At 42.0% G+C, this 27,170-nt stretch overlaps 2 protein-coding genes across 2 annotated transcripts in view; both read right to left on the reverse strand.

The window, feature by feature from the left end:
- The window catches only part of kcnh2b (potassium voltage-gated channel, subfamily H (eag-related), member 2b), a 231,543-nt gene extending 212,370 nt beyond the window's left edge, over positions 1 to 19,173 (reverse strand). Inside the window, exon 1 of the mRNA XM_070985944.1 lies at positions 18,609 to 19,173. Within this exon, the coding sequence (XP_070842045.1) occupies positions 18,609 to 18,684 (76 nt within the window). The 5' untranslated portion in view covers positions 18,685 to 19,173. The remainder of the gene's footprint in view (positions 1 to 18,608) is intronic.
- A 3,032-nt stretch (positions 19,174 to 22,205) lies between these two features.
- sspo (SCO-spondin) overlaps positions 22,206 to 27,170 on the reverse strand; it is a 77,232-nt gene continuing 72,267 nt past the window's right edge. Inside the window, exons 116-117 of the mRNA XM_070986093.1 lie at positions 25,673 to 25,823; positions 22,206 to 22,736 (exon numbers count right to left, since the gene is read on the reverse strand). Coding sequence (XP_070842194.1) covers positions 22,714 to 22,736; positions 25,673 to 25,823 — 174 coding nt within the window. The 3' untranslated portion in view covers positions 22,206 to 22,713. The remainder of the gene's footprint in view (positions 22,737 to 25,672; positions 25,824 to 27,170) is intronic.

Raw genomic sequence — 27,170 nt, forward strand, 5'->3', positions numbered from 1 at the left:
GAGCCCAAATGCTCATCAGCAAAATCAGAATTTTCCCATTTCTTCTTCCCTCTCCCCCAGAACACCCATCAGACAAAGTCATGCTACAAGACTCCAAACTGACTTTGGCCAGTTTTCCAACATAAAGTGAGCATCCATCAACGCAGTGCTACACAATGAAATTGCCAGTGTCCATTTCTCCCTCTGTTACGCACATGATTATCACACTCTCTCCCCTTTTCCTTCATAAAAGAGACATATCATCTATCAAGGCTGCACATCTTGGATTCAACAGGCTGTTCTCATGGGACACATAAACTGGTGGAAGGGCCTGTTCAGATATTCATGGAAACAGTGGAGATCGGTTGTGTGGATGCGCTTGATAGCCTGCCTCCATGAATTAGTGGCAGCAGCAGCCCTTAGAGTCTCATAAAGCTTGATGGGTTTGTCTGGCTGCAGTGAGCACTAGGTAATACAAAAGCAGAGATGTGTGTGTGTGTGCACGCGTGTGTGTGTGTTGTACATTTCATTTTCCAGCCTTCGAGTAAGTGGTTTTTGGTCTTTGATAAAGGCCAAAAGAACCAAGGAGATGTTTATTCCAAGCTGTTTAAGTCTTTCAAAGAGCCCTAGTCCTTTAGAGTGCACAATGGAGAATCACAGTCATTCTTCAGACAAACACACACATAAAGACGATCTCACATGGACACACGGTACATGCTGAATGACAGCATTTTAATCATGGGATGAGACGTAGTTAGGAGAATAAAATGGGAACTCAAAAATGGGGGTAAACAAGCATTGGAAGGGTGTCAGTAAAAGAGGAGAGTAAGAGGGGAGTCAGATATGGTGTGGAAACCAGTTATCTGTGTTTGTGCTGCTCAGTGTTCAGGCCACAGCCAGACTTGAGTTAAATCTGGCATTACTGTACCAGGCAGGGGGTCAGGTACTGTATTATTACACTGCAGGCATTCAGAGAGGAAAATACATCGCTGGCATTATTTGGAGCCAGCAGGCAATGTGTTCAAATTAAACAAGGGCAATGGTAGGCAGCTATTCACAGCAAGTGAAGCGAATTTCCATCTTGTTCTAAGCACACTTCTCTGGAAGGTGCTTTATGACATCAGTTCATGGACACAGATACAGTATTTACCCTTCTTTGACTTCTGTTGACCTCTGTCAGTAACCTGCTGTTATCTAATGCTCAACAGTCACAGCAGTAAGTACGCTCCTGAATTAATACAGACAAATGTCATCCTGCTTCTGTTTACAACAACCAGACCAACAGGTCATTTTTATTTAGGTTATTTATTTTTTATTTCTGTTTTCCAAACTCTACTTTTATTTCACTATGCCATTTTTCCAAATGACCATTCTATTTTATCATACTCCTTTCTCTCACAGTCTTTGTTGATTGTCTGTCCATAAAGACAAACTGGGTAAAGCCAGTCGCTGACTGTCCACTCATAGAAACAGCCATTTATTGAATTGATTTATTCTATAATGTCAAATGTATTCAGTTAATAATGAACGCTGTGGGTCTCCATACCAGAGGGGCCAGATAATCCCACTTGTTTCCAGCGCATGTTCCTTAATTTATGGAAACAAGTGTCACTATCTTGAAGCAGATTAATCCACCAAAATCAAGGAAATAAAAAAACACTTAACATTCAACTATATATTCCAACAACATCTGCATATGACAACTATGGTATTAAATTTAGGAAAAGATTGTGATCACAGCTACCCAAACAGTAGCTGTTGTGACACTATCCACACCCTCACCTCCTCTTCACAACAAAAAAGACACACTACTTCATGTATCGCCTCTGAATTGTACATAAATTGTGAGATGTAAAATCATTCAATTCAAGCGTAACATCTGGGCAGTTTTTCAGGTGTGGTAAATCTCCCTCTTGTCATAATTAATTAGGATGAGGTGAAAAAGCCCAACAGAAGGCAGGATTTTAGTAGGCTACTCTTCAATCAGTGCTAATTCATTTCGTTTTCTGAGCTCCAGCTTCCTTCAACGATCCCCTGGTCATACCTGTCCATATAACAATGCCAACACTATCTAATTATATCATGTTTAGTAAATAACACACATTGTTCATGATCATGTTACGTAATCGATCCACTGCAAAGTGCTGCTCTTTATAGAAAACTATGGATTGCAGCATTAGAAATATGTGCTCCACACCACAATGTCCGGTGGTCATGTTTCAGGTCATTAACCCTCCCCTGACAGTCTCTGCTTGTCTTGACATCACCGACCACATCTTGCTCTCTCACTGCAATTTCCCTCTAATGGGCTTTCGAAGCTGGAGAAGAGGGAGCTGATGAAGAGGCTGATTAAAGACAAGCTGCTGCTGCTCAAAAGGAAAACACCATTTCATATTCCCACTGACACAACCACAGGCACAAACACACAGATTCATGAGACACGCGCACACACACACACACACACACACACACACACACACACACACACACACACACACACACACACACACACACACACACATATAAGAGCTTCGATGCACGTTCACACAGACCCACCAACGCAGACTGAATAATTCACTAAGACCAGACCTTGGGGGCTTTGCTGTCTGCCAGTTTTGTGTGTGTGCATGTGGTGTGTTTGTATGTGTTTGTATGTGTTTGTGTGTTTGTGAGCGAGTGTGTTTGTGCAAGTGAGTGTATGTGCTTGGAATCTCCTTGAGTACGCTGCGTGGGCGGATAAGGAGGGAAGCCCATGTGTTAGAAGCACAAGTCAACACAGCAGCTCTGTGCCTGCTAGCTACAGAGAATTAAAGAAAGAGCGAGTGAGATTAAGGAGAAAGGAGAGACAGGGATGAATGGAAAAAGAAGAAAGAAGAAAAGATGAGAAAGAGAGGAATGCTGGGAGAAAAGGAGAAAACAGAGAAACAGATGTATGCGATTGCTTGGGTTACTCTGACAGGCTGAAGAGATTTTTTTGGTCTCTACCCATTTCGAACTGTGCAATTGCCATGGAAACTGAAGATTTGACACATGCTAAATTCTCAAACCCGGAGAGCTGACACTCACAATGAATTCAGACTACATGTAAGACCCTTTATATGCTAGACCATCCATATTTCAAAGATATGACAAAAATATGAACACTGGTTATGCTCAGATTTCTGTCACGATCACAAATAAGTAGCAGCCTACAGATTCTGGATTACTAATAACTGACATATACTGGAGCATATGGATCCATTGTAGTATTTGCACTGAGTGAGCAATAGTTCACAGCAGCTCTGACTGTTTCAACTAAAAAATTCATCATAAATCTCCCAAAAAGCCCTTGTTGGTTTGCCTGTGGATCCCTCTTGTGGCTTGTTTGCATCTATAGCATACATTTGTATTATTTAAATTGCTTATTCATGGTGAAATTATCTGGTTTGAATAACCAGATTCTAAATTTGAACAGACTGTTGGATGAACAAATAATTTATTATGAATGAGGAAGAGAATTCTTTGTGATATGAAGCTTTATTTCTGTTTCCTGAGAGCAAATTAATTGTATGCAGTAGCCTGCCAAGAACATCCTCCTGTGTACAAACTCATACATATACACATTTGTATTGCCTTTATTTAAAGATTATTTTCTAGCATTTTTGCCTTTACTGGAAAGTTCATAAAATAGAGGCAGACAGGAAACGTGTGGAGAGAAGAGTACAAATACAACAAAGGTCAGAATCAAACCACAGACACTGCAGTTTGGGTATGGACCTTAACCATTCAGCTTCTAGGACACCCCATAATTTTCATCTGTGTCTCATGGCCTTCACCAGCAAATGAAGTCATCTGGCTCATTTGTCATCAAGCGATATTAAGTATGAAACTTAACTCATCATAGTATGTGTGTGTTTAAAGATACTCTCTTGCCTCTTGTTGAGAGTCCTGTGATGTCAAACGCCACGCCAGTCTTCCTTTCTATGCCTTAAGATCCAAGCAGATCTCCTTGAGATCTCATGAACACTGGTTAGCTGCTCTGACAGTTCATGCACATAAGGGACTCTCACTAGGATGCCTTTGGTGGTCCCTGTTGATTTAGCAGTGCCTGTCCTGGTCTTAAGGTGTGGCAGGATTCTCATCATCCACTCCTTGTAGCCACTGGCCTAGAATTCGGTTTAACTCCATTCATTAAGGAAGTTTTTAAAAATAGTATTCCCATGGTCAAAATTAACTTTCAAACTCACATATCAGCTCCTTATATCTCAATATGAGTGTATATGATTGTATTTTATTGTGTTGTAAAGCAGCATTTTCCCACCTTGATCCTCTGGTCCGAGCTATGGAGAGTTCCACAGACACAATGACTAGAAATAACACAGTCCATTGAGTCACACTGTATGAATTGTAAGGGGGTGTTTCCAGCTCAGTGCTAGTGTTTTCTTAGCAGCTATTAGATCAAAAAATAAAAAATACAACTCGTCTGAGAGAAAGTGATGAGTCACTTTAAAAAGTAAAGCCTTTTGTTTCATAGTGATGAGTTCTAATAACATGTGAAAACACATTTGCCATTAGTGAGCAAAAAGCCTTCACATCAGGACATTCCCACGTTGCATGCACGTTTGTTCCCACGTCTTTCAGGAAAGGAGATGTGAATTTAAATTTACCAGTACCCACTTTATAAACTCCACAGCTACATGAGCCAGTCAAACAATACTCCAAGCTCTCCCACACTGCCAGAGAAATAATTTGCTAAGTGTTTGCTAAAGTGTTACAGCATTCCAAAACTTAAATTTTGGTCTATTTAACCCAAATCGTTAGCCTCATAGCATAATTGCCTAAGTCATTTTTTGGCCAAATTGAGATATCTGCCTAACTCTACTCTCCTGACTCTCCTGCTGCTTCATCCTGCCTTATCGCCCGAAAAACCTTAAAATATGACTTAGGCAATTATGCTATGAGGCTAACGAAATAAAACAAAATACATGCTATTATCCAGAAACCGGTTCAACTGGAATGTGCTTTAAAAACATATTAACGAACTAGGTTTATATTTTTTTTAGACCAAGTATTGGTCAAAACCACAGAGAGCTGATTGTCCAATCAAACTATGCTGATCTAATTTGTATGCATTCTGCCTCCACTCTTACAGTCATAGATGCAGTCTATCATTCTGCCCTTAGGTTAATCACTGGAAATTGTTATAGAGCAATATTTACTATATGGGGAAGTTGGCTGACAGTCATTAGCAGTCAGAGGAGAAAGGCACTGCATTCTGTTTATCTATAAAACACTTCTTGGCAAACTACCTGAGTATGTCTCATGTCCTCTTAACCATAAATCCAGTTCACACAGACTCTTCAGTCCTCGAGGATCACCATGTCAGGGCTGAGACTGAGAAACTGGCTCTAAAATACTGTGGCCCACACAAATGGAACAGCCAACAGAAACTCTTAAAACTAGTTAAACTGATCCCCTATAATCAATTTAAATCTCTTTTGATAGACTTTGGCCTGTTTACTGTAAAACTTTTTGATTTGATTTTTTTTTTTATTTAGCAGGCACAGTGCACAATATGTATTGTACCAGATAAAGCTAAAAGCACATTTTCTGTATCCTTCCTGTGCCTCTATTTTTTATGTTTTCTCATTTTTAGATATATTCATATCTGTGATGCTATCAGGATGTGACTGCAAACCAGAGCTTACTATCAATGGCCTTTCCTGATTAAATAAAGGTAACATATTTTATCAAAATGAAAATGCTGCCGAAGCACAACATGCCTCTCCAAATGTACTCGTATTTCTGTCCCATTAGAGATGCTGGCTGGAGACTCTATTGGCAAAACAGAAGTGCACAGTGCTGGAGAATTGCTGATGTCATCAGCGGGAGACAGCTGACAGGAGGATGGGGTGTTCTGTCATATTTGACAGCCCAAGCATTCATTTCAGTCCAGAAAAAGTTCCATTTTCCAAACAGTGTATGAAAATAATGTGTTTCCAACAATATGCTTTCATTTATTGACTGAACAGACAGTGTTGACAAAAATACCTGCAAGCATGTTTTCCTCTGTGTCAGCACATGACATGGGAGATACGGCACATCTTGTGGCAATTACATGAGGAAATACAGGGCTCCGTTAGGACAAATGTGACAAACACTCCACAGCTTACCTCACTAGGAGTCAAGATTTTAGTTTCATAGTTGCACTTGATTCTAATTAGTATTTTGTATTTTTGCTCAGCTGTTCTAATGCTTACTTAAATCATACAAATAGTATTGAATATTAAACAGTTTTTCTTAAAACTAACATGACTTAGAGGCTAGGTCATGATCAAACTCGTTTATGCAATGTGTTGTCCCACTCTAGGTAAAGATGTTTGTAGCTATTCTACGCTGTAGCCTGGTAGAGCTGTTCCTTATAAAGCCTACTGGTGTCTGGAAAAGTGTTGTGTGATGACTTTGGTGTAGTGGTCACATTTGAAAGTGCAGGTGACATTACACCCTTATGTTAAGAGTGTCACAGACATTCAAAACGACTCTAAAGCATCACTATTTAAAACATGCGTTCCAATACACAGTGTGTATCAAAGAGCCAGGGAAGAAGTGAGCAGAAGTTTTTCAGTGAATGTGCTGACAGAGCAGCTTTCATCCTAACAAATGGGCCACCATGTTTGTATCCCTAATCCACTGTTAAATGCACCCGGGGTGTCTCTACTGTAGGTGACTTGAAATAATTTCAATGGAATTAAAAACATGTTGAGGAACAAATCCCATGCAAATGCAATCTGAAGGTCACCTGACTCAAAGCTTGGATTCCCTCCTTCCACACAGTTTGGGATTCAGTCATACGATGTGCCACTTTTCAGAGAGTACACACTGGTCCAGTCCCCCCAACAGTCGTTAAGAGTGATAATCCCATAATCACTGCAATCCTTAATGGGCTGTTTCGCTCTGAAGTGTCTCAGGGTACAGTGTGTACAGCGTCTTCCTCGGCCTTAACGAGGTTATGCAGATTTATGCAAATGAGGTCTAATCCCTGGGAAGCTGGGGACTCCGGGGTCTTTAAGTCGGTTAGCTGGCCTTTTCTGTGCCACCGCTCTTGGGGTGGCAGAGGAGTCACGGTGAATGAGAGAGGGCGTCAGAACAGGTGATATGGAGACAAAGAAAGAGTGGATTTGAGAGGCGTGATCAAGTTTTAGAAGAAGAGGGAGGAGGTAGACTTGATGAATGGGAGGACGAGAGTGAAAGGGCAGCTGCCAGGAGATAAAGGAGTGACAAATAGAGGTACAGGCAAAGGGCTGAGAGGAGAAGGACAGGAAAATACGAGGAGTTTCCACAATGTTGGATTGAAAGGACAGGAGCTGATAATAGGAACTCCCACACACTTTAACTGCTGAGCCATAAAGACTAGAGCATACTGATCACAACACCCATAAAGATGATGCATTTATTTCGACTGGGTAAGATTATAATTAAGACAGTTATTGTTCTTAGTATGCTGTATTTCAGAACTTCTACGTGTTTCGAGACAGCAGTGAAAGTCTTCTCTCGAGCCCTGTTTGCATCATTATAGACCTGCATCAGCCATCTGCTGTATGGAACAGCTTTTTTTTTTTTTTTTTTGGCTTAATCCTGCTGTGGACTGCGCTCATGCTTTTTACCATTTAAAGCCAACGTTATAAAACTCATTTATCTTGACACTATCTGCACATGGCTGCTACAGCATGATTCGTGGTAAGATCAAGGTTAAGGCATTTTATTCCCATGAATAAATTAATGAATCCATCAGTATACGTTTTCACAGTTTTCACAGTAAAGGTTTACTGCATTTTCATCTATTCTTTGCATGTAATTTTGGGAAAGATGCTGCCCTTTTTCCACCTTTACAGTACATCAAAGCATGGAAGAAACATCCTGATTGCCTTGCAGTCCTTGAGCTTTACCTGACAAGGTGCTGTTGATGCATTCAAGCTTGTCTCATCTTTTCAGTGTAGCAAGAAAAACTGCAGCAGAGATGGAGTGTTTGATGCTTTAGTCTTTGGGGCACGCATTTTTATAAAGACACAGCCAATTAGAAGCTGATGATGTGGAGGGAGCTATAACTCTCCAGGAGATGCTTCTAACGTGTGGTATGATCTGAGAGAGCAGAGAGGAAGCTCATCTTTCTCTCAATCACTGTGCAGCCACAAACATTCATTCTGACTTTGAAAACAGTTTTTCAGAAGTGTTTTTGTAAAAGCTGGTTTCAGGGCATCTGCAGCTTTTCATAAGTTCAGCTTTCTCACAGGGGGGCCAGCACGCTCTCGGCTTCATCGAATACAGAGAACATTCAACTGCATTAACTGGTAAACTTGATCATGATGAAATCAGAATGCAATCCAGCAGAGCGAACAAAGGAAAGAAACAAAAATCCATAACACTCCAGCATTTGGTCTCCATGTCCATTTCCCAGCATGGCCAAATGTTTTCCTCATCTGATCTTAATCAATCATGTTACATAAAATTAACCTGATATTACGTGTAATATGTTCCGTCCCCAACTCACGTGTTGTGCATTCTTTAGGTATATTTCTGGACAGTAATGTCCCTAAGTATAAAATGTCAGATGCAGCTGAAGGTTAACAAGCTGCCCTTTCCAAATACCACTTACACGAAACGTGACTCAGTTCCAGGCCTCAAACTATGGCAGTTATTTGTCTTCATGATGGCTTCTTCAGCTAGGGTGCCAACTGGGGCACCACACATTAAGTCAATAACTCATGCAAGTTATGCCTTGAATGGTCTGCCAGAAAAACAGTCATGAATATTTAGTTTCAACCACGCCACTAATAATTACATAATATTATCTTTAAATATTGCATAAAATACATGCTATAGCTATTCTGCGTACTTGTGTGCTGTTGTTTTCATTCTAGTTTCAGCTATGAGCTCATATTTGATCACATTGCACACTGTTGCGAGAAAAAAGTAGTTAAATTTGATTTTGATGTCAAAATTGGCTTCATGCAACTTGTATGTGAACCTGATTTGCTCCCAGTAACTAATAATCAATATGCAAATTGTTAATAGAGAAAATCTGAATAGTTTGCATTGCTGAACATATAATTTGACTCAATTCAACTAGCCTTTTATGGACGTGATTCCTATGGTAACATTAATGTTAATCTAACTATTAATATGTAAAGAATCACTGTGCTCCACTGTCCGGGTAGTCAAGAAAGACTGATGATCCTGCAGGGTCACGTGATTCATTCTCTCAACAGCTACAGCATACATCCTTATCAAAGCATCCTGGGGAAGAAGCTGAAACTGCTGTGTGAATATGTGCTTATTTTTACAGTCGGAATACAAATCCAAAAACCCTACAGAGAAAAGTGTCTCAGGTTTTGGACGAAATGTTCTCTCTCGGTTTACCACCAAAATAAAGCAATAAATTCAGAATTATTGCCCAGGTTTATGTGTTTGTGAATGAGTTTTTTTTTGACTGGAGGATCACTGGTTGAATCTGGGAAGCAGCTGGAGTGATGAGGGTGGTCACAGTGAATGAAACACACTGTCCCCTTCTTTAACAACTACTGGCATGCATGTGTGCTCTTCAGCAAAACATAGAATAGAACACAGAATAGGACCATGTTTACTCATTTTTATTTTAGAACATTTAGTGGTACACCTACAGCACTTAGTTTAAGATGAAAAGCAAAACAATTTGGCAACATTAGCCATCAGAAGATACTGATCAGTCCATAGACCGAGTCTGCAGAACAGAGAAAGTATGTTTTATTGCTAACAAATTCAACTTTTAATTTGTAAGAAACAGCAGGTGTTAAAATCATGTAGTCTCCCACTTGAATCTCAAAATTCTTTAACCAAGTTGAATGAAGTTCATTTTAAGATACAGTATATTATAGTGGTATGTTAAGAGGTCACATTGTAGCTGCTGAAGCTATGCTTTGTAACAAACATTACAAAATCTGGCACCGCTTTAAAAATGTGACTACACTTCAGGGGTAAAGCAGCTATGGAGAAAGTACGTGGCAAATGAATGAGCTGTGACTGGTTGCTTGTGTTTTCTCTGAATCAGGACTCTTCTCATTTTCACTGACACAAATCTAACAGCCATCTCCACTGCACACCTCCTGCTCACCACCACTGCCACTCTTAAAACCTGCAGGACAGAGCTATGGTCTCCATTTCCTGCAGTGACAGTAATGACACAAATACAATCGCCAATGATGCCAGAGGCTCCGCCATACTTATGAGTTGCTGTAGCCTACTCCGTCGCTATGGTTGCTCTTCATTGCTGGCTGACGTAAAACGCATCACTGCCGGTGCGTCAGTGTGGGAATGTGGCCACTGACACCAGATCTAAAAACTCTGTATTACTGCAGAGAGGTTTACCTGGTGCTGATAGGCTTAATCAGCATTGTGTGCACTCGTTTGACAAGGGCTCAAGTGTAAAGGATGTTTATTTATGTGTGAAAGTCCCGCATTGCAGCTTTAAGAATGAATGGAAGTAAACATTCCAACTCCGGGAAAATTTGACTGTAATTTGACTGCCACGATTGAGACCTGGGTACCTGGAGGCTCAGGTACTGTGCTCCAGGTGACGGTGCTCATTATCAGGTCTGACCTTACCTTCTAATCAGGTTGAATAAACACCAAATAATCCAGTTTCAAGCTCATTTATCTATGATGTTTTGTAATGGCCTGATTTTTATGTTAGTTTAAAGAAAATACCATGAACTGGAGGAACGAGAACCTTCATAGATTTTTGTTTGGACTGATCCCATTTCTCTAGATTACAAGAATATTTTGCATGTTTGTTCAGAGGGATTTTTTTTGGTTTGGGCTTGGAAGCTTGAACTCAAAAGCACACACAAAGGCTCTCCATATACCACACACACAACTTCTTCCCTCACAGCACCCCTCAGCAGGTGCCATGTTGCCCAGTTGGATGCGTGCCCATTAGAGATCAGAAGGCAGTTAGGCATGGCAGCACAGTGGGCATCTGGTGGGCACCGGAGAGATGGGGGGGGGGACAGGTTGTCAAATGAGACAAAGAACAGACGGAAGAAAGGAGTGAGGTGGAGACGGAGAGCAGCGAGAGAGAAGAGTGTTTACAAGCTCCAAGAGTTTACAAGTTTGCGTGTGCGCTCATGTCTCTATGTGTGTGCTTTTGTATGCCCACTTGGTAACGTGTGGGTGTGCGACAGAAAGGGAAGAAGACAGGAGAAGAGACAGAGAGGGAGACAGTATTTGTGAGAGACGAGTGATTTCACACCAATAAAGTGCAATCATGAGGCACTGACTCACTTGTGACCTCAGCACCAGTGTAGCAGTGTTGCTGTGTTTACACCCTCCCAGTGAAACAGATGGAGCAGAGAAATAAAGCTAACCACCGGAGAAGACCCTCAGTCCTCTATGCATTCTGCCCTGCACAGCATAGCAACTGTGGGAGAATTTATGTAGAAGAATTTTGATACCGTTTGACGACCATGAAGCTGTAGAAATATACAGTAGGGAAAAGGCTAATCGATGGCTACGTGTTCTTGACTTGAGTAAAATTCAACTTGAGTAAAATTAGACAAATCCAACTAGCAAGCCTGCAGATGTAACCCTCAAATGTCTCCTCACAGCCGAATCCATGCATGCAAGCCATATGTTGCTGTGCGGAACATTTGCATGCACTCAACAGCACTTAATGTCTTTTCACAGAAGCACAGAAGGCATCTCTTCCTCCCTACACTGGGAACATCAAGGCTCTGCGTTTTATGCAACTCTGAGCCGAGCTCATCAAAGCAAGAGGAAGCACAGAGCTCTTTAAGGTGGACGACATGCTGTTGTCGGCAAACACGTCTGTTTGACTGACATGAGTTGGGGAGGAATTATGGAATGCTGGAGCCAATAGAAGCACTTTACAATCGTATACATGCCACATTTTGCTAATAATAATTAATATGACATAATTGGTGGTGGTTTTCTGTAAATGTATGAGACTACATAATGCTGTTCTGTATTCCCAGAACTTTTCAGCATTTCCATTTTGCAGTTATTTATATTTCTGCCTCTACATTGTCATTGTTTTATCTACTCCATGTGGCACCTAGTACATTTCTGTCCGACTCCCTTCTGTTGCTCTTCCTACGTTCCCTCAAAACCTCCTGTTAATGCACAGTTGTGTCAGCGTTTCATTGCAAAATCAAATCATTTACATCGACATTTGTTGAACCCTGACTTGCAAATTTAATGAACGGGAAAGCTATAGAGTCCAAAATGGATGGAATGAAGCGATGGCCTATTATCTGTGTTGCTCCATCAACTTTTATTTGCTGCAGTATAAACTGCTCCACAAATAAGGCAGTTTGCAGACAGTTGCAGTCATTGTACAAATAGATCTTTTGAATAAACTGTGAATGCATTGTGCCTTTAATGACCAAGCAAACTGAAAATTGATTCTTTTTTTCATTTTTCTTGGTCAGCTTTATCCCCTCTTTGACAACTCTTGAACAAAACGAGGAGAGCTGTTATGACCGAGGATGGTGGCTGGACTAACACAAAATAAACTTCTGTGTGTGTGTGTGTGTGTGTGTGTGTGTGTGTGTGTGTGTGTGTGTGTGTGTGTGTGTGTGTGTGTGTGTGTGTGTGTGTGTGTGTGTGTGAAAATCTGATTATCTGATATGATATGTGTAATGACAGCTCTTGCCACCTGGTGCAGCTTTGAGGAATAAGATCAATCAGGCTTTGGATACTTGTTTGTAGGATCTGCTCCTCCTCTACATCCATCACTTCATCTCAGAAGTCCTGCCTCTAATACTTTGAGAAATGTCTCAGCTTTCTATATTTAAAGTTCAAAAGGCAGCTCCCACCTGGTTCACTCGAACTGGCCTGAAAAGGCAGCCAATCACCTGTCAGCGTTCTCTGAATGATCAGAATTAGCTGCACCTGGGGTAAACACCTGCAGTGTATTGTAACAGTTAACATTTAACAATCTGTATAATATACTGAAAAGCATTTTTAAAACGATGGAGAATGGAAAATGACCTGGAGATTGATAGTACTGTACCGTGTGTGTGTGTGTGTGTGCGCGCGCGCGTGTGTGTGTGTGTGTGTTTGAGGGTGGGTGGATGTGTGGGTGCGGGAGTCAGGGGGGCAGTTGCCATGGCGATGAGGTGTTTGTACTTCAGCTGGAGAATGGTAACATCCTCCCTGGAGGACAGTGGCTTTGAGGCTTGTAATTGGGCAAAGTCTTCTCTAAGGAGTGCCAAACAGAAAACAGCACATGACCCAAAAGGTTGCTGTGACCTCATATTGAGGCCAAATATGGTGTTGGTTGTTGTCAAGGAGGCACACAACCTGTCCGTGCAGTGTAATCTGTGTGGAGGAGCATGGTGAGCAAACATGGAGGACACAGTACAATAAAAAGAGGGGAACACACACACAGGGGATCAGTGTACAGTAAGCAGAGAAGGTCTGAAGTCAAGGGACGTGAAATACCTTCAAATGTTTCAAATGGCTGAAATGTAATTAGATTTATATTTTTTGGTCCACATAGACGTATTCAGAGCAGTGAACATGTCCCCAAAAATTATGCATTCCCTGTCAAGGCCACTTGCAAATGAATGTGTCTGCAAAACAAATAACACACCCTTTGGCCAATCAGTGCAGTTTCAGAATGTGGCAGCATGGAGAAATGAGAAGCAATTTTGTGGAAATCTGATTATCTAATATTGTACGCGTTATTTGGAATATGTCACAATGGAGCAATAACACAGATTATTCCTGAAATTTAATCAAAATCTGATCAGTGGTGTAGACGATATTTTGGGCAGCAAGCAGAAGGCCTGGAGCCAATCACTGCCAACTCTGAAGAGAGGAGAGACGTGACAAAGTCTGGCTCAGACGACATGATATTTTGTCTGTTAAAATGATCACTGTATCAGATTAGGAGGTTACAGAGTAATAAATTCTTCCTGTGATTTGACACACTTCCTTTTGTTCCCAGACCAATCATAGTTTGCCGTCTTTCATGACCTGCATGAGGGTAAGGGATGACTTCTGTGTTCTGTGCTCCTATTGGTTAATGTTACAGAACACATGAAGGAAGGCAGAAAAATTCGGACACACTGGTCTTTTTGTCGGGCCAGGACATTGTGAGGCATCCCAGCTGCAGTGTTGGTTGTGTTGCTACGATATTAATGATTAATGATCAATCATCACATCTGACGGCCATTTTCAGGCTGACATCATGTAGTGTGAACCCAGCATAAGGAGGATTTAAAGTCTAAATGCCCATTAGTCAAATATAAATGAATGTGTGTCATATTAACGTACATAGATAGATAGATGTGTGTGTGTGTGTGTGTGTGTGTGTGTGTGTGTGTGTGTGTGTGTGTGTGTGTGTGTGCGCGCGCGCGCGCAGTATTTAGTTAAAATCACGGTGTTCACGCAAGTCTGTGTATTGATTTAATAAGGTCCTCCAGCTGAGATTGGTCAATTGTCTACGTCAGCACAGATCACTCTCTTTATTGAATTTCCTGTGGTGGACACACCAGTAATCTCTATGCGAATCAGCACTGACCTCTTGTTCATTTCAGTCTAAGAATCCTATAAACAGTTGTATCATAGAAATCAATCTCTAACAGCCACTGCACATTACTGTCCAGGCTGCCGGTTACCTCTTTGACTTGTACACATCCATTGGTTGGATCAATGCACTTTATAGTGGCTGTTGAATGAGACCTCATGCATTTCTCTATACAGTACTTTATCTGACATTATGCATGACCTTTGCTTCAATGAGTGCTCATTAATTCCTGAGAATGACTACCTATTAAGACTAAATGTCTGTTCAACATTCTAAGTTAATTTGCAGCTAAAACCAGAAGCCATAGCAACAGGCAAACAGTCGAAGCCTCTGTTTACAATTTATTACAGGAAGCTAACATCTAATTGCAACAATGAGTGACTTCGACATTTCTTTTTGCCTCTTGTAGCCTTCCAGAAGCAGATTTTGCTCAGGCCTGTGATTGACTAGCATGCATTTTCAAGTGACATTTTTAAAACAGTGCTTGTGTGGACAGGATGTTTTTTTGAGAGTGGGACAGCCATGTGGGTACTAATGCAGAAGGGTCCAGGCTGATTCTGGCTCAACTGTTGCCACAATGCAATGCAGTGAAATCCAGCAGGGAGCTGTGGTGACCAGTCAAATACATACAAGCACACAAGCCCGGTAGATTACTTTGTAACATTAACACTGCATTTCAATTTATCGCAATAACAGATAAAAAAAAGTCACTATGATCGCTTTCCAGAGTTCTAACATCCTGTCTCAGAATCTTATAGACCACTCTGCAATGTTTCGGCATCTGATAAGGCTTCAGACTCATAGATACATTCCTCAAACTGGCCTTCCTGGATCCTATTTCATCGTGTTGCTGGAACTTGTTTTGCCAGACTGCTTTTTCAGTCTGAATGCTCACTAATTGAAAATCTGCCAAACTGTCAAAGTAAGGCTTTATAAATAAACCCCTTGTTTGTGGGTTTCTTGTGCGTAAGTCAGTAAAACTGACTGTAAACCTGCAATATGTTTATTTCCCTGGAGGAACACTCAGGAAAAAGGTGGCACACCTTTTGGTCGAATAAAAACTCTAAAGAATCCACCTATGACTTTTTATATTTTCAGCTAATGACCTAAGCAATCTGTTGACACACTGCAGCAAGAAGCCTTCATCAGAGCAGATATGACAGCAGTGAGCGTCACCAAAATGGTCAAAGCATGAGGTGATTTTTTTTTTGGAGTGCTGCCTTTTTCCTCGATTTATTTTGTGGAAATAAATGCACTGCAGTCCTTTTTTCAAATGAATTTCCTTGCAGGAGAAACAGCTATTTCTTCTGTACAATCATTTCATAAATGAAGTCCCAGAGCTGGTTGATTAAATTGTCACTGTGTCGCAAGAACATTTACAACAGGATTTCTCTGTCCTGTCACACAATATGCCAGATGGAAACGGTCTCCATGTGGTGTGTGGTGACAACAGATGCCCACAGTTTGCTCCTTAATCATCTCCTCCAAGGCTAAGCATCAAGTATCCTGAGCTTGTGATCTCAGCACATTACTTTAAAAGCAATCCCATTCTGGAAAAAAATGGCTCTGCCATGGGTACTCTACCATGAAGGCTGCTCCTTACATCCCTGCACCCTGCGATGGTTCCATCACGAACTGCATAGCTGAATAAGCAGGACAGGCATCCTCTTGATTGTTGTTCAGACTAAATTCACCCGGTCTCCATTACTATTAAGAAGTGCAGCGTACGTCTGTGTGGAAGCTCACAACAGGCTCTGCCTTTCACAAACACTAGTTTACTAAGCAGTGGATATCATGAAAGGAGTGGGCTCATGTTTCAGTGATGCACAGCACCGGGGTCAGAGTGGACTGAGAGGAAGCAATGGAAGATCGAAATAAGGCCTTTGAGTTATTCTGCAAAAAATACTCTGCAGGATTGGCACATCTTGGAGTTTAAAGTTCAGGTTTGCTGTGCTGTTTACGTCAATGACTCTGGAATTACAAAGGATGGCTAAACAGCTGCTAGTGCTCTCTGACACTCCTCCTCCATGCCCAGCAGTTCATTACCCACAGCCATTAAACACCATGTCATCATCATCATCATCATCATCAGCATCAGCATGCTTGGTTAACCTGGCCAAAAGCCTGCAACAATGAACAGAAAATGATTGTGAAGATATGAGTCACTGGGAAAACATTTGGAAAGCACTGCTGTGAGCTTCTGTGCCTCTCAGCTGCAGGTTATGTTCCCCTTTAATGCTGAAGTGCTCCTCTCAGAAATAATCTTCCGCCACACGCGGAACCAATGCAAAGCTGCTCTGAAGATACGCTGAAGAGATGAACACAGTGGAATGAGTCGGCAGTGTTCCAGTGAGCAGCAGAATATGTTCACCTTTGCAGGGCCATCCATGCTCATCAGGGAGGAAAAATAAGTACTGCAGGATTAATGTCAATTGCCCAACTTCAACGTCAATTATTCAACTTGACTGCACTTGTGTGGAGTCGCCTTTCAGCACCTCTGAGTCAGGAAACGGGGTGTTTTTGCACCAAATCCACCCTATAACACCTTGTTTGAAGGCCGGCTGCTGCTGTGACTCTTGGGTGTTACAGATGAAGCAAAACATCACTTGCAGATCCAACGCAGCCACGTGAGCTGCTCAACCAAGAGGATATGGTGGATGGTGGAAGGCAGATGGTGTACTTTTCAACATCTAGAAAGGGTTACGTCAAGAGGAAGTTTGGGAAAGAGATGTGTCTCCAGGAATATTTCACTTCAGCTCACATCTACAGCTACATCTTATCTGATCCTGAGGACAGAATGTGACATTTAGATTCCCTCAAAACTCCATTTAAATGTACAATAAGTGTCTCTTGCATCAGTCTGTCAATGTGAGTGACACATGTCCTCCATTTTTCCTCACACCACAACTGCCATCATCGCCATCCTCTTCATCAGCTCTAAGGTGAGTTTCCACAGGAAACACGCCGCTGAGGCCGCTGAGGCACGTTTGAAGTCTGGTCACATGTTCAGAGATGGAAAAAATCATGAATGAGCCGCATCAAAGATAACGCCGCCACAGGCAAGCGGGGATGGATGAAGCCTGTGTATTTTGAAATATAGGAAGCTTCAAATTTCATGCCGCTGGGCTCTATGAAAGATTTAGTAGCTCAGATTGTTTTTGTATCTTATAACTGACTGCAGAGTAATTGAGAGGATATCCAGCTTTTCTTTCAAAGTAAACAAAACACACTATATAATAGCTTTATGTCTGAAAAGCATATGTAAACTGGAATAGGTTTAAGGCGTCCAATAGTTTGTGTATAAAAACTGTTTTACTCATCCACACCATCTGAGCCAGAGATAATAGAGCCCATCCCACCTCAAGGACCTACGCGTGCCATTGTTTGCAGATTGTTTTTTTGCTTGTTTGTTTGCAGATTTTTTTTTTTCTGACAAAATCAGTTAAGACAGCAGCCACATAAGACAGTCAGGCTGACATTAAATTAGGAGAGGATCTGCAGAAACAAAACTAATCTGATTTTTTTTGCTTTGGAACACTCTTCTGGCCTCCTGCAAGTACGGATCCTGAATGACAGATGTCAGGTGCAGCTGCAGGCTTCAGCTCCACAAATAACAGACTTCTGCAGCTCAAATCCAGCTGCTCATGTTGCGATCAGAGATGAATGAGGTGGAGAGTAAACCCCTCTAAAGTCACACTGCTGCAGGTGAACATGATACGACCTTTAAAAGAAAAACTCGTGCATTTATTTAGAGGGGTTTTTTGATTTCTGCTTCCACTTTCTTCAGTTATCGCGCGTTTTCTCGCCTCAGCTGCTGGAGCGTCACTGCTGCACTGTGTGACTTTTCAGAGCTGCTGAGCATGCATCAGCAAACATCATTATTGAGGCTAATTCTGGCAAGCAAAATGTCAGCTGGAAGCCCACATCATTAGAATGTCATGTTCAAACAGCTTTACAGTCAACAAATCAATTAGTAAAAGAGAGCCGTCATTAAAAGAGGAGAGAAAAGGGCTGCGCTGTTATTTAAATGATCGCATAGACGGTAAGCAAACTGAGATCTTACTTTGACTGTCGAATTTCCTGATGATGGTGTCCAGGAAGGTGTTCTGCGGAGCCACATGGCCCCTCCGGACGGGCATCTTCGCTGCGGTGGCCCCTGGACTTCAAGAGACTTGGCAGAAGTTTTAATAATATCACAGCTTGTTTCCAGTCCTCACAGCCGAGCGCACGATGCTCACTGCGCTCCCCGCATGGAAACTCAACGCTGACAGGTTCAGAGGCAGTAATCCGGGGGCTAAAGTTTTCCCAAGTTGTTCAGAGAGACGACAGGCTCGTGGCGGATCTCAGGAGAAAGTGAGGAGAGGGGAGTTGTGGAAAGGAGGCGCACTGTACGCACGGCAGAACTGAGCCGTTTCCAGCCTCCAGTTTCCAGGTTGAGAGGAACGAGGGTGTCTGTTTCTGTCCCCCAGGGGGAGGGCCGCCTGTCAGGTGATATTTCTTCCTGGTCTCACACTCGGTGGAGCACGGCAGACCTCTCATCCTGCACTGCAGCCCGCTCCTGCTTCGCGGGCTGGGCGAGCTTTCCGACGAGCGTCGTTGGAGCCATAGTTGAGGCGCTGGGCTGCGCGTTTTTTATCTGTTTCTCATTCCAGCTCCTCTCTCTGCCTCTGAATGTCTTTGTGCTTAACTGGGGAGAGGAGGAACAGTGGTGATTAAAGGAAAACAGCAGAGCGCAGATCCGCAGCTCGAATCGTCCTAGATGGGTGTTTTTGGAGGTGTTCTCTGTGTCTCTCCTCCTCCTCGCTGTGCGCTCTGCACAGATGACTTCAGCTCAACCGGCGTCTAGCTGCGCCTCTTTTAACCCTTTGCTCATCAGGAGCAAAGGATGTAGATGAAGTAGAGGTGGATGCGCTCTCAGCTACCCAAATTCTCCTCATCAGCGAGGAGAACACGTTAAATTACACCTGAGCTTCCTAAAGCGGGGCCTGGGGATTCTTGGCTGCTACAAAACACCAGTATCAATAATGGACTTATTGAAAGTTATTTATCTGACAAACATTCATCATTTGTTACAACTGGTCTAAAAATGAAGCAATCCCCATCAGTTCTGAAGCGTCTGTGGTGCAGTTCAGATAACAGAGGGACGCTTTGTGTCTTTCATCACACACCTGCTCTGAAAGGCTGCGGCCGAACGGCTGCTGCCAACAGGTGTTCAGCTTTGGGCTTCGTTACCTGTCTTCCTGAATGGGAGGGATTCATTTGAGACGCACGCACGTCACGCTGTGTGCTCCCATGTTCCCTGAACCTGCGCTGAAGTGAGCGTCTCTGCGGCTGCTCCGGAATCACTGAATTTCACGTGAACATGCTCAGAAAAGGCGGTTGTGATGCCGCTTTATCGTGTGTCAGGGTTGGATGGGGATTCACCTCTCAGGCTGCTCAGCTACGTCATACCGCCGGGGTTCCCCCCTTCCGTCATAGTGGGGATGATGCCTTCATGAACTGTCGGATATTGTGCTCAAGCTGAAGCGCACACTGAAGTCTCCATATTGAGTGTGAAACGTTGAATCAAAGGACTGTCATGTGCAGTCTGCAGATATGCAGGGGGCAGGCATTTGGTGTCTGCAGCTGAAATCTAAAATATAGTCGTCCCAATTACGAGGAAATTACGTACATCAACCAAAAGGAATAGGCCTATATTACAGACGAAACGACCTTACATTAACACAAAATACTGACACATCATCAAATGTCTTACAAATCCATGAGGTTAATTACATTAAAGGCTTCTGTCTGATTGGAAACACAAGAAAAGACTGTACCAAAGGCAGTTTTTTGATGCTTCATTTCGCAAATGGATAAATTAGCCAGTACCTATGCATAGCCTAGATACTGTATAGAACAGCCTGTGGGAGTTTTTCCACTTCATCTGAATCCAGAAGTGCTGGAGTATGAAAGGATTTGTGCTACGGGAAGAAGTTTCTTTTTCTGACTGCACTTGAAGGCATCAGCAGACTAAGCTCTCCCCCTGCATGTCCAACAACCTCACGCATTCTCAGAGCCCCTTCAAAGCCACGATAACAAGATTTTTCCATCGGTCTCAGAGATGTAACGTGCCCTGAGTGAGTAAAATTCCCTTGTTTTTCGTTCCGTCAGACACAGGCCTGAAGCAGCATTGCTGCGCGCTCCATGCATTTATCAAAATGACCCGCACAGCAGTGGGATTTTTTTTTTTTTTTTTTTTTTCCAGCGATCAGTGTTTTAATGATTGTTTGGACGTGATGAATTGCAGCCTTGAAGTTGGACGAGGACGGAGGAGCTATCCATCAAAATGTGACATTTTGGTATGAATTAAAAATGCAAGGAAAAGCCGTGTTTACTACAGCGGCTGGAAGCTAGAGGAGGCGTGCTGGTCAGCCTTCCTCTCTCAACTCCCTTATTTAGTCAGGAAAAGAGCGAGGGAGGAGGGGGAGAGGGGGACAGGGGAAGGCAAGGGGGGACAGAAAAAAGCAGACAGCTTCTTGTCATGGATGAGACAGATCCCAGCCTGTCAAACTCTTTTTCTATTGCCAGTATAGACACACGCACGCACACACGCACTCACAGGATAGACAGCAGGAAGGATGACTGGTCGCTTCAGGAGTTCTTAATGTATTTTACCTGGCACAAAAATGAATAAGTGAAGTGGAAAAGCTCCAGTCTTCACTTTGACACATCCATTAAAAGCTACATATTCTTATAATGAATAAACAGTTCAGCTGCAAATTTAACTGTCATCACAAGTATTAATTCATATAATAAGTATAATGTCTCCAACGAAAAACATTATTTCTTTTCGAATATATTTGAATTCTGCACAAAATTAATCCTAGTTAATGGCCACACGTTCATTTTCGGAACTTTAATATCACAAAGATTGCACATCTTTAGTTTCTAACTGGCTTTTATCTGGTTCTGCTGAAAGCACAGAACTGAGGCTTTGTTTGGACGTCGGGTCTTAAGGTGGGAAGCTTATGTGAAGAGCAGAAATAAACATTCAAACTAAGTGGTGGATGCTTGACTTCAACTGAATGACATAGACGTATGTAGGTTCTTTTGAAGAAAATAAAGTGGCAGTACTCCTTATATTTGTCTAACATGTTAAAATAAAGGAAATATTTTGGATTAGAAATATTTCCTTACAACTTCAGTTGTTCCTTTCCCTCCAGATCTTAATTCAACACCAAAAGCATATCCATTTATAGATATGAATGCATGACAAACAGAGTTATTCACTGTTCTGAGATGGAAAAAAGTGATAAGCCAAACACAATTGGCACACTGTATGAGACTGGGCAAAATAACACTTTGAGAGGCAAAATGAGTGTTTATGAAGAAAAATGTGGAGTCATTTCCTCTTCATGTAAAACACAGTGATGATAATGATCATGAATCATGAATGAATGACACACTGAGTCATGCTTGAATATAACTGTAATGCTATACCTTACAATGGGACAAAGAGAGGCTCTTTTATTGTCTACATGTAAATGTAAGGGACGGGGAGTTTTGCCACATTCTGCTGGTGCGGTTCAAAGATATGTGATACATAAAGGCATCAATGTTTTTAAAGCAACTATAGCAGGAAGAATATAAAAAAAACCAACAGACAACTGACAGTATTCTCGATGTGGACAAAATGTTTATTGACGAGTCCACTGGAACTACAGCGTGAACTGCAACATGTAAAAATATCTAGCCAGCTGCAGTAAACGGCAGCTTAAAGCAGACTGCTCATTAATTTTTTTTTAACCATACAAATGAAACATTTTAATGTATAATAGGTCTTTTTTGAATTGTGCCATAGGTCCTTTAATATTACTATAAAAATACAGTAGTAAAAGGCTGTACAGGCCGAAGATTAGGAACTCGATGATCAGCAGCAGCAGCAGCATCCAGTCATATGATGACTAAGTACTACAGAACAATGTGTACATCAAAAGGGTCTCAGGACTTCATTTTTCCACTCATCCATCCATCTGGTGATCTGTCCATCCCAAAACTCTCCGACCATCACCCAGCTGGCTTTCAGTGTGGCGCTCTCTCTTGACTTGGCGTCCATAGTCGTCCTGCTCTCGCTCTATTTAGGGAATGCACACACTCATACTCACACACACGCTCACCATACTCACTCAGCGCCTGGACAGGTCACCTCCTGCGAAGAGGAGAAACAGCGAGACTGATGGAATCATTGCATCACCGTTACTTTCTCTAATAATTGAATTCCTCTGCAGGATAACAGACAGAGAGTCTCTAAAGCATCTTCGTTTGGTAATGTGTGAACAGCATGGCTTGATATATTCTGGGATACTCTGAGAATTTCCATGTTTGAAATGCATTTAAAAAAATCTGTTAAATGCAAATGTAAAGCATATTATTTGAAATGCATTTATAATATGGAATGCACCAACCAAAGTACATTTATAAAAAATCCTGACAGAAGTTGAAAAATGTATCCATGTAAGTCATCTCCAGTCTTGTGTCTGTAATGAGAGTGAACATCAGATAAGAAATGGAAAAACCTATAGTGGCAGTTAATATGTGTAAGTGTGTGTGAAAGTGTCCACACATTATCAAAGATTGATTGCTGTGGCGACCAAATCCGTCAGATGTTATGTCCAGGGGAGTGTAGATCTGGGAGGGGAATATGAGCTGGGGGGTGTTCTGTGTCGTATGTGGCTGCATCCAATTAACTAACGCAATCAGCCATGTTGATGAATGGATTAGCACATAATTGCTTCAGAGGTGGGATCCCTGATTGAATTATTCATGGTGGGCAAAGGCAAACGTATGTTTCCCTCAGATTAGAGTGCATGCACGTGCGTGAATCTGTGTAAATGCATGCAAGTCACTGATCATGTGTGTGTTTGCGTGCATATGTTGTGTGTCAGCCAAGTGTTAATTGAAAGTGACTGGGAAGTTGTACAAAGAGAGGAAGAGACAGACATGATGGTGGGAAGGTTACAGCCACTTACTAAGCTGCCTGTGGGGGAAAACTTCAAATTGGTTGCAACACTGGCCACACAGTGTTGTTGCAGCAGGTATTTTTCATGGGTGCATTCCAAAAACTGCCCAGCACAGTGCCAGTGAGTGGGCATGGTATTCATTCCATTTCAGATTGGGACATAAAACAGCACATGCTGCTTACTGTATGTCAGCTGAGTAAACAACGTACAAGGATTCCCCAAAGAGCAGTGAATAACAGAGAGCCTCACATGCTGTACATTTCACACGACCTGTATCCACACTGCTGAATCCAAATGGAGAAACTAAAGTCAATGCTTTAAAGCCGTCAAAATTTGGTTGCAATGATTGTTGCATGGCTCGCATTCAGCCTAACTTGACTGTAAGAACAAGTGTTACTACAGCATCCGCCGCCTAATCTGCCGCTGTTTGATCATCAGCTAATGCCAGGATGAGGATGTGTACCTGCAGGGCTACTTCTGCAGGTTTAAGGAGGGACTTGGAAGGATTGTAGCTCAACTAATTTGAAAAAAACAGAAAATTTGTGTTTAGAAGGAAGATTGCGTTGAGGAGGAAGATAAACACACAAATACGATTACAAATTGTCTTGAGGCTGAACTTGATTCAACTGTTGATATGACAACAGGTCAGCGATTTTTCCGCTCCTCAAAGCTGCATTAATGTTTAACAGTATCTGCTGTCAGAGCATCAACGCCTCAAGCCAAACCTGAAAAACTGCAGGCTTATTCACACTTTGCAAAGTAAAGTCAATACTCTACATAAATTCAGTGTCAGTGAAGAGTTCATGAGAGGCAGCACTCGAAAAACGTTGATATAGTCAAGATTTTAGATAGTTAAGTTATTGAGAATTAATGTATCAAGATCTGTTCGTGTAATATTATTAGGGCTGTCAGTTTAACGCGTTAATTAGATTAATTAATTACGCTGCAAATTAACGCGCTATAAAAATTAACGCAATTAATCATGAGTGGCAAGTCAATGCGCAAGCATTTTAAATTTGGCCCTTTGAGTGACCCGTAGGCTGCAGCGGCAGGTCGCATCCTACCTGCGCTACTAATCAAAAGCAGGGTGACAACAGACGTGGATGCGACACCGGAGAGCGAGGCAAGCCTACTTGGACCTTTGAACGGCAAGTTTATTTATAAAAAGAACAAAGACGGGACTATTAACAAGAACGCAGTGATTTGTACCTTGTGTAAAAAAGAATTTTCCTATCACCGTAACAGCTCCAGCCTGAATTATCATTTAAACGCTAAACATGTAGTTGCTGCTAGTGCCGCTAGTGCTACCGTGAGCTCACTCCGCCAACCCACACTTGCTGAGTTAGGAAAACGAATGAGCAAAGCCACGACAGAAACACTGACAAACTCAATCGCAAAGTGGGTTGCTGCTGATTGCAGGCCGATTTCAATCGTGGAAGACGAGGGCCTAAAAGGCGTTTCAGATAGCGTCATCTGACTCTAATTTCCAGCTACCGTCGAGAACTACAGTGATGAAAAGAATTCACCAGCAGTAATGTGAATGTCAGTGAATTGTAATGTCCTAGAATTCAAATTCTTTATTTGGGGACCTTTAGCAGATATGAGATTAAAATGCGATTAATTAGATTAATTAATTACAAATCCTGTAATTAATTAGATTAATTTTTTTAATCGCCTGACAGCACTAGTTATTATAATTTTATAAACACACATACAAGATAAAAAGGCTATATGATAAAAAAAAGAGCCAATCCAAGTGTAAGAAAATAAGTTCAACAATTCATAGGTAAATTGTTTAAGTAAGATTAATTGCCTTTAATTTGATTTAACTGTGAATCTTCATCTTCATTTATATAGGCTTCATGTTACCCTATATTAATGAGGCCACATTTGAAGAACAGGTGCAGAGCGGCATGCATCCTGAATGGTTTAGCCTTTTTCTATTATATTTCACCATCACTGAAATGCAATACGCTTTGAGATATGTGTACTTCTTAATCAAATTCATAATCAGTCATTCCTCTGTGACTGCTGGGAACATGAACGTGTAAACATGTCACATGCAAACACTTCTACATGATATGAAATGCTCGGTTCTCACTCGGCCACATCCATCATTCCCCACCTTGGCAGCTGGTGCATTCGCAGCTGTGTATGACGGGCAGGACGACCGGCTCGCTCTCTCCGCTCTCACACTGCAGGCTGAGGAAACGGACTGGGTTGTCAGGGTCCAAACGGTAACTACAGCACTCACAAACTGACTGGAGGTAGGGCTCCTGCAGAGGAGGAGGGAGGAGAAGAGAGAATGAAATGATGTATGAGGATGAGTGAAGAAAAAGGAGGAGAAGAGGTGAAAGGCGGATAAGGTGGAGCGAGCCAATTAGGAGACTGGAATAGAAGGACAGTGAGAAGGGTTTAAAGGAGAAGGAGGTTCAGAGAGAATTTCAAGGGAGAGGAGAGGATTGCAGAGAACAGAGAGATGAGGCCTGAAAGAGGGAGGGGGGTAAGTTTAAAGGAGGTGAAAGGGCACTGGCAGGACCGATGTAGGAGGAGAGAGGAGGCAGGTGGAGAAATTAGAACCCTTAAACATTCTACTAAATGACAAGATGAGACAGTATGAATGGCAGAATGTGATATTTATGGAGCGAACGCTATAGTATTTCCTGTGCTGCATCTGAAAATACTAAATCCCATCGAACACTAGTGTAAAACTAGAAATACTAACTAATTCTACTAATTCTAACAATGAGTCAAATGATAATGTCTAATGTGAAAGCGGTCACTCATAGCTGGTGATAACTCATCAGTGTGGGCTCAGCTAATTGTTTTCATTGTCCAGCAAACTCCAGTCTCATACATCTCTTTCCAGGCAGCTGTATGGAGCAAACAAGCTCTGATAAGCCCTCTGTACACTGCCAATAACCAAACAGCAGGCAGACACTTAGTCACTGGCGGCTAAATATAGTCGAGCAATTAGCAGGAAAGGAGCCACATGTTTTTGTCAGGAGTTGGTTGAGACCAAAGCAAACCTGAAAGGACAGTGAATATGAGAATTATTCATCAGGTGGCCAGAGACACAACTCCAAATGAATGCTAATGTTGCTCTGTTCTTTTCTAACATGTTTTTCAGGTTGTTGCAACGTTCCCCTGCCCTGAAGTGGCACAAAAATGGATTAATGCAACTATGAAAGTCATGATAATACAATCAGCTCATCAAAGGCTCTGTTAAATAGAACATTTCCGGCCACTTGGTAGCAGAGGAAAAGGCTGTAAACACAGCACTGACATATATTCACTATTGTAAAGTTATGGCAAAGGTGCTGTCTTATTTCCACATCCAATGTCCACAGAGCAACATCAGCATTCATCTGAAGACAATCTCTGTCCACCTGACGAATCTGAATCCAATAATCACTCTTCTTCCCGCTCTGGTCTGGTTTCCAGTGATTCCCGAGGGAAATATCTGCATATTTTGTCAGTCCGCTGCTTGGTGCTGGGCAGCTAGCCTTCAGAGGGTTTACATGCACTTATTCACTAAAACGTCAGCTGCAGCTGGAAACAGTGAGAGCGAACCAGAACAGTAATGCTGCAGCTCGCAAATGCAAAACAGTGAGCTGAAAGAT

This window comes from Chaetodon trifascialis, chromosome 18, assembly GCF_039877785.1.
Source record: "Chaetodon trifascialis isolate fChaTrf1 chromosome 18, fChaTrf1.hap1, whole genome shotgun sequence".
In the NCBI taxonomy this organism is placed as follows: domain Eukaryota; kingdom Metazoa; phylum Chordata; class Actinopteri; order Chaetodontiformes; family Chaetodontidae; genus Chaetodon; species Chaetodon trifascialis.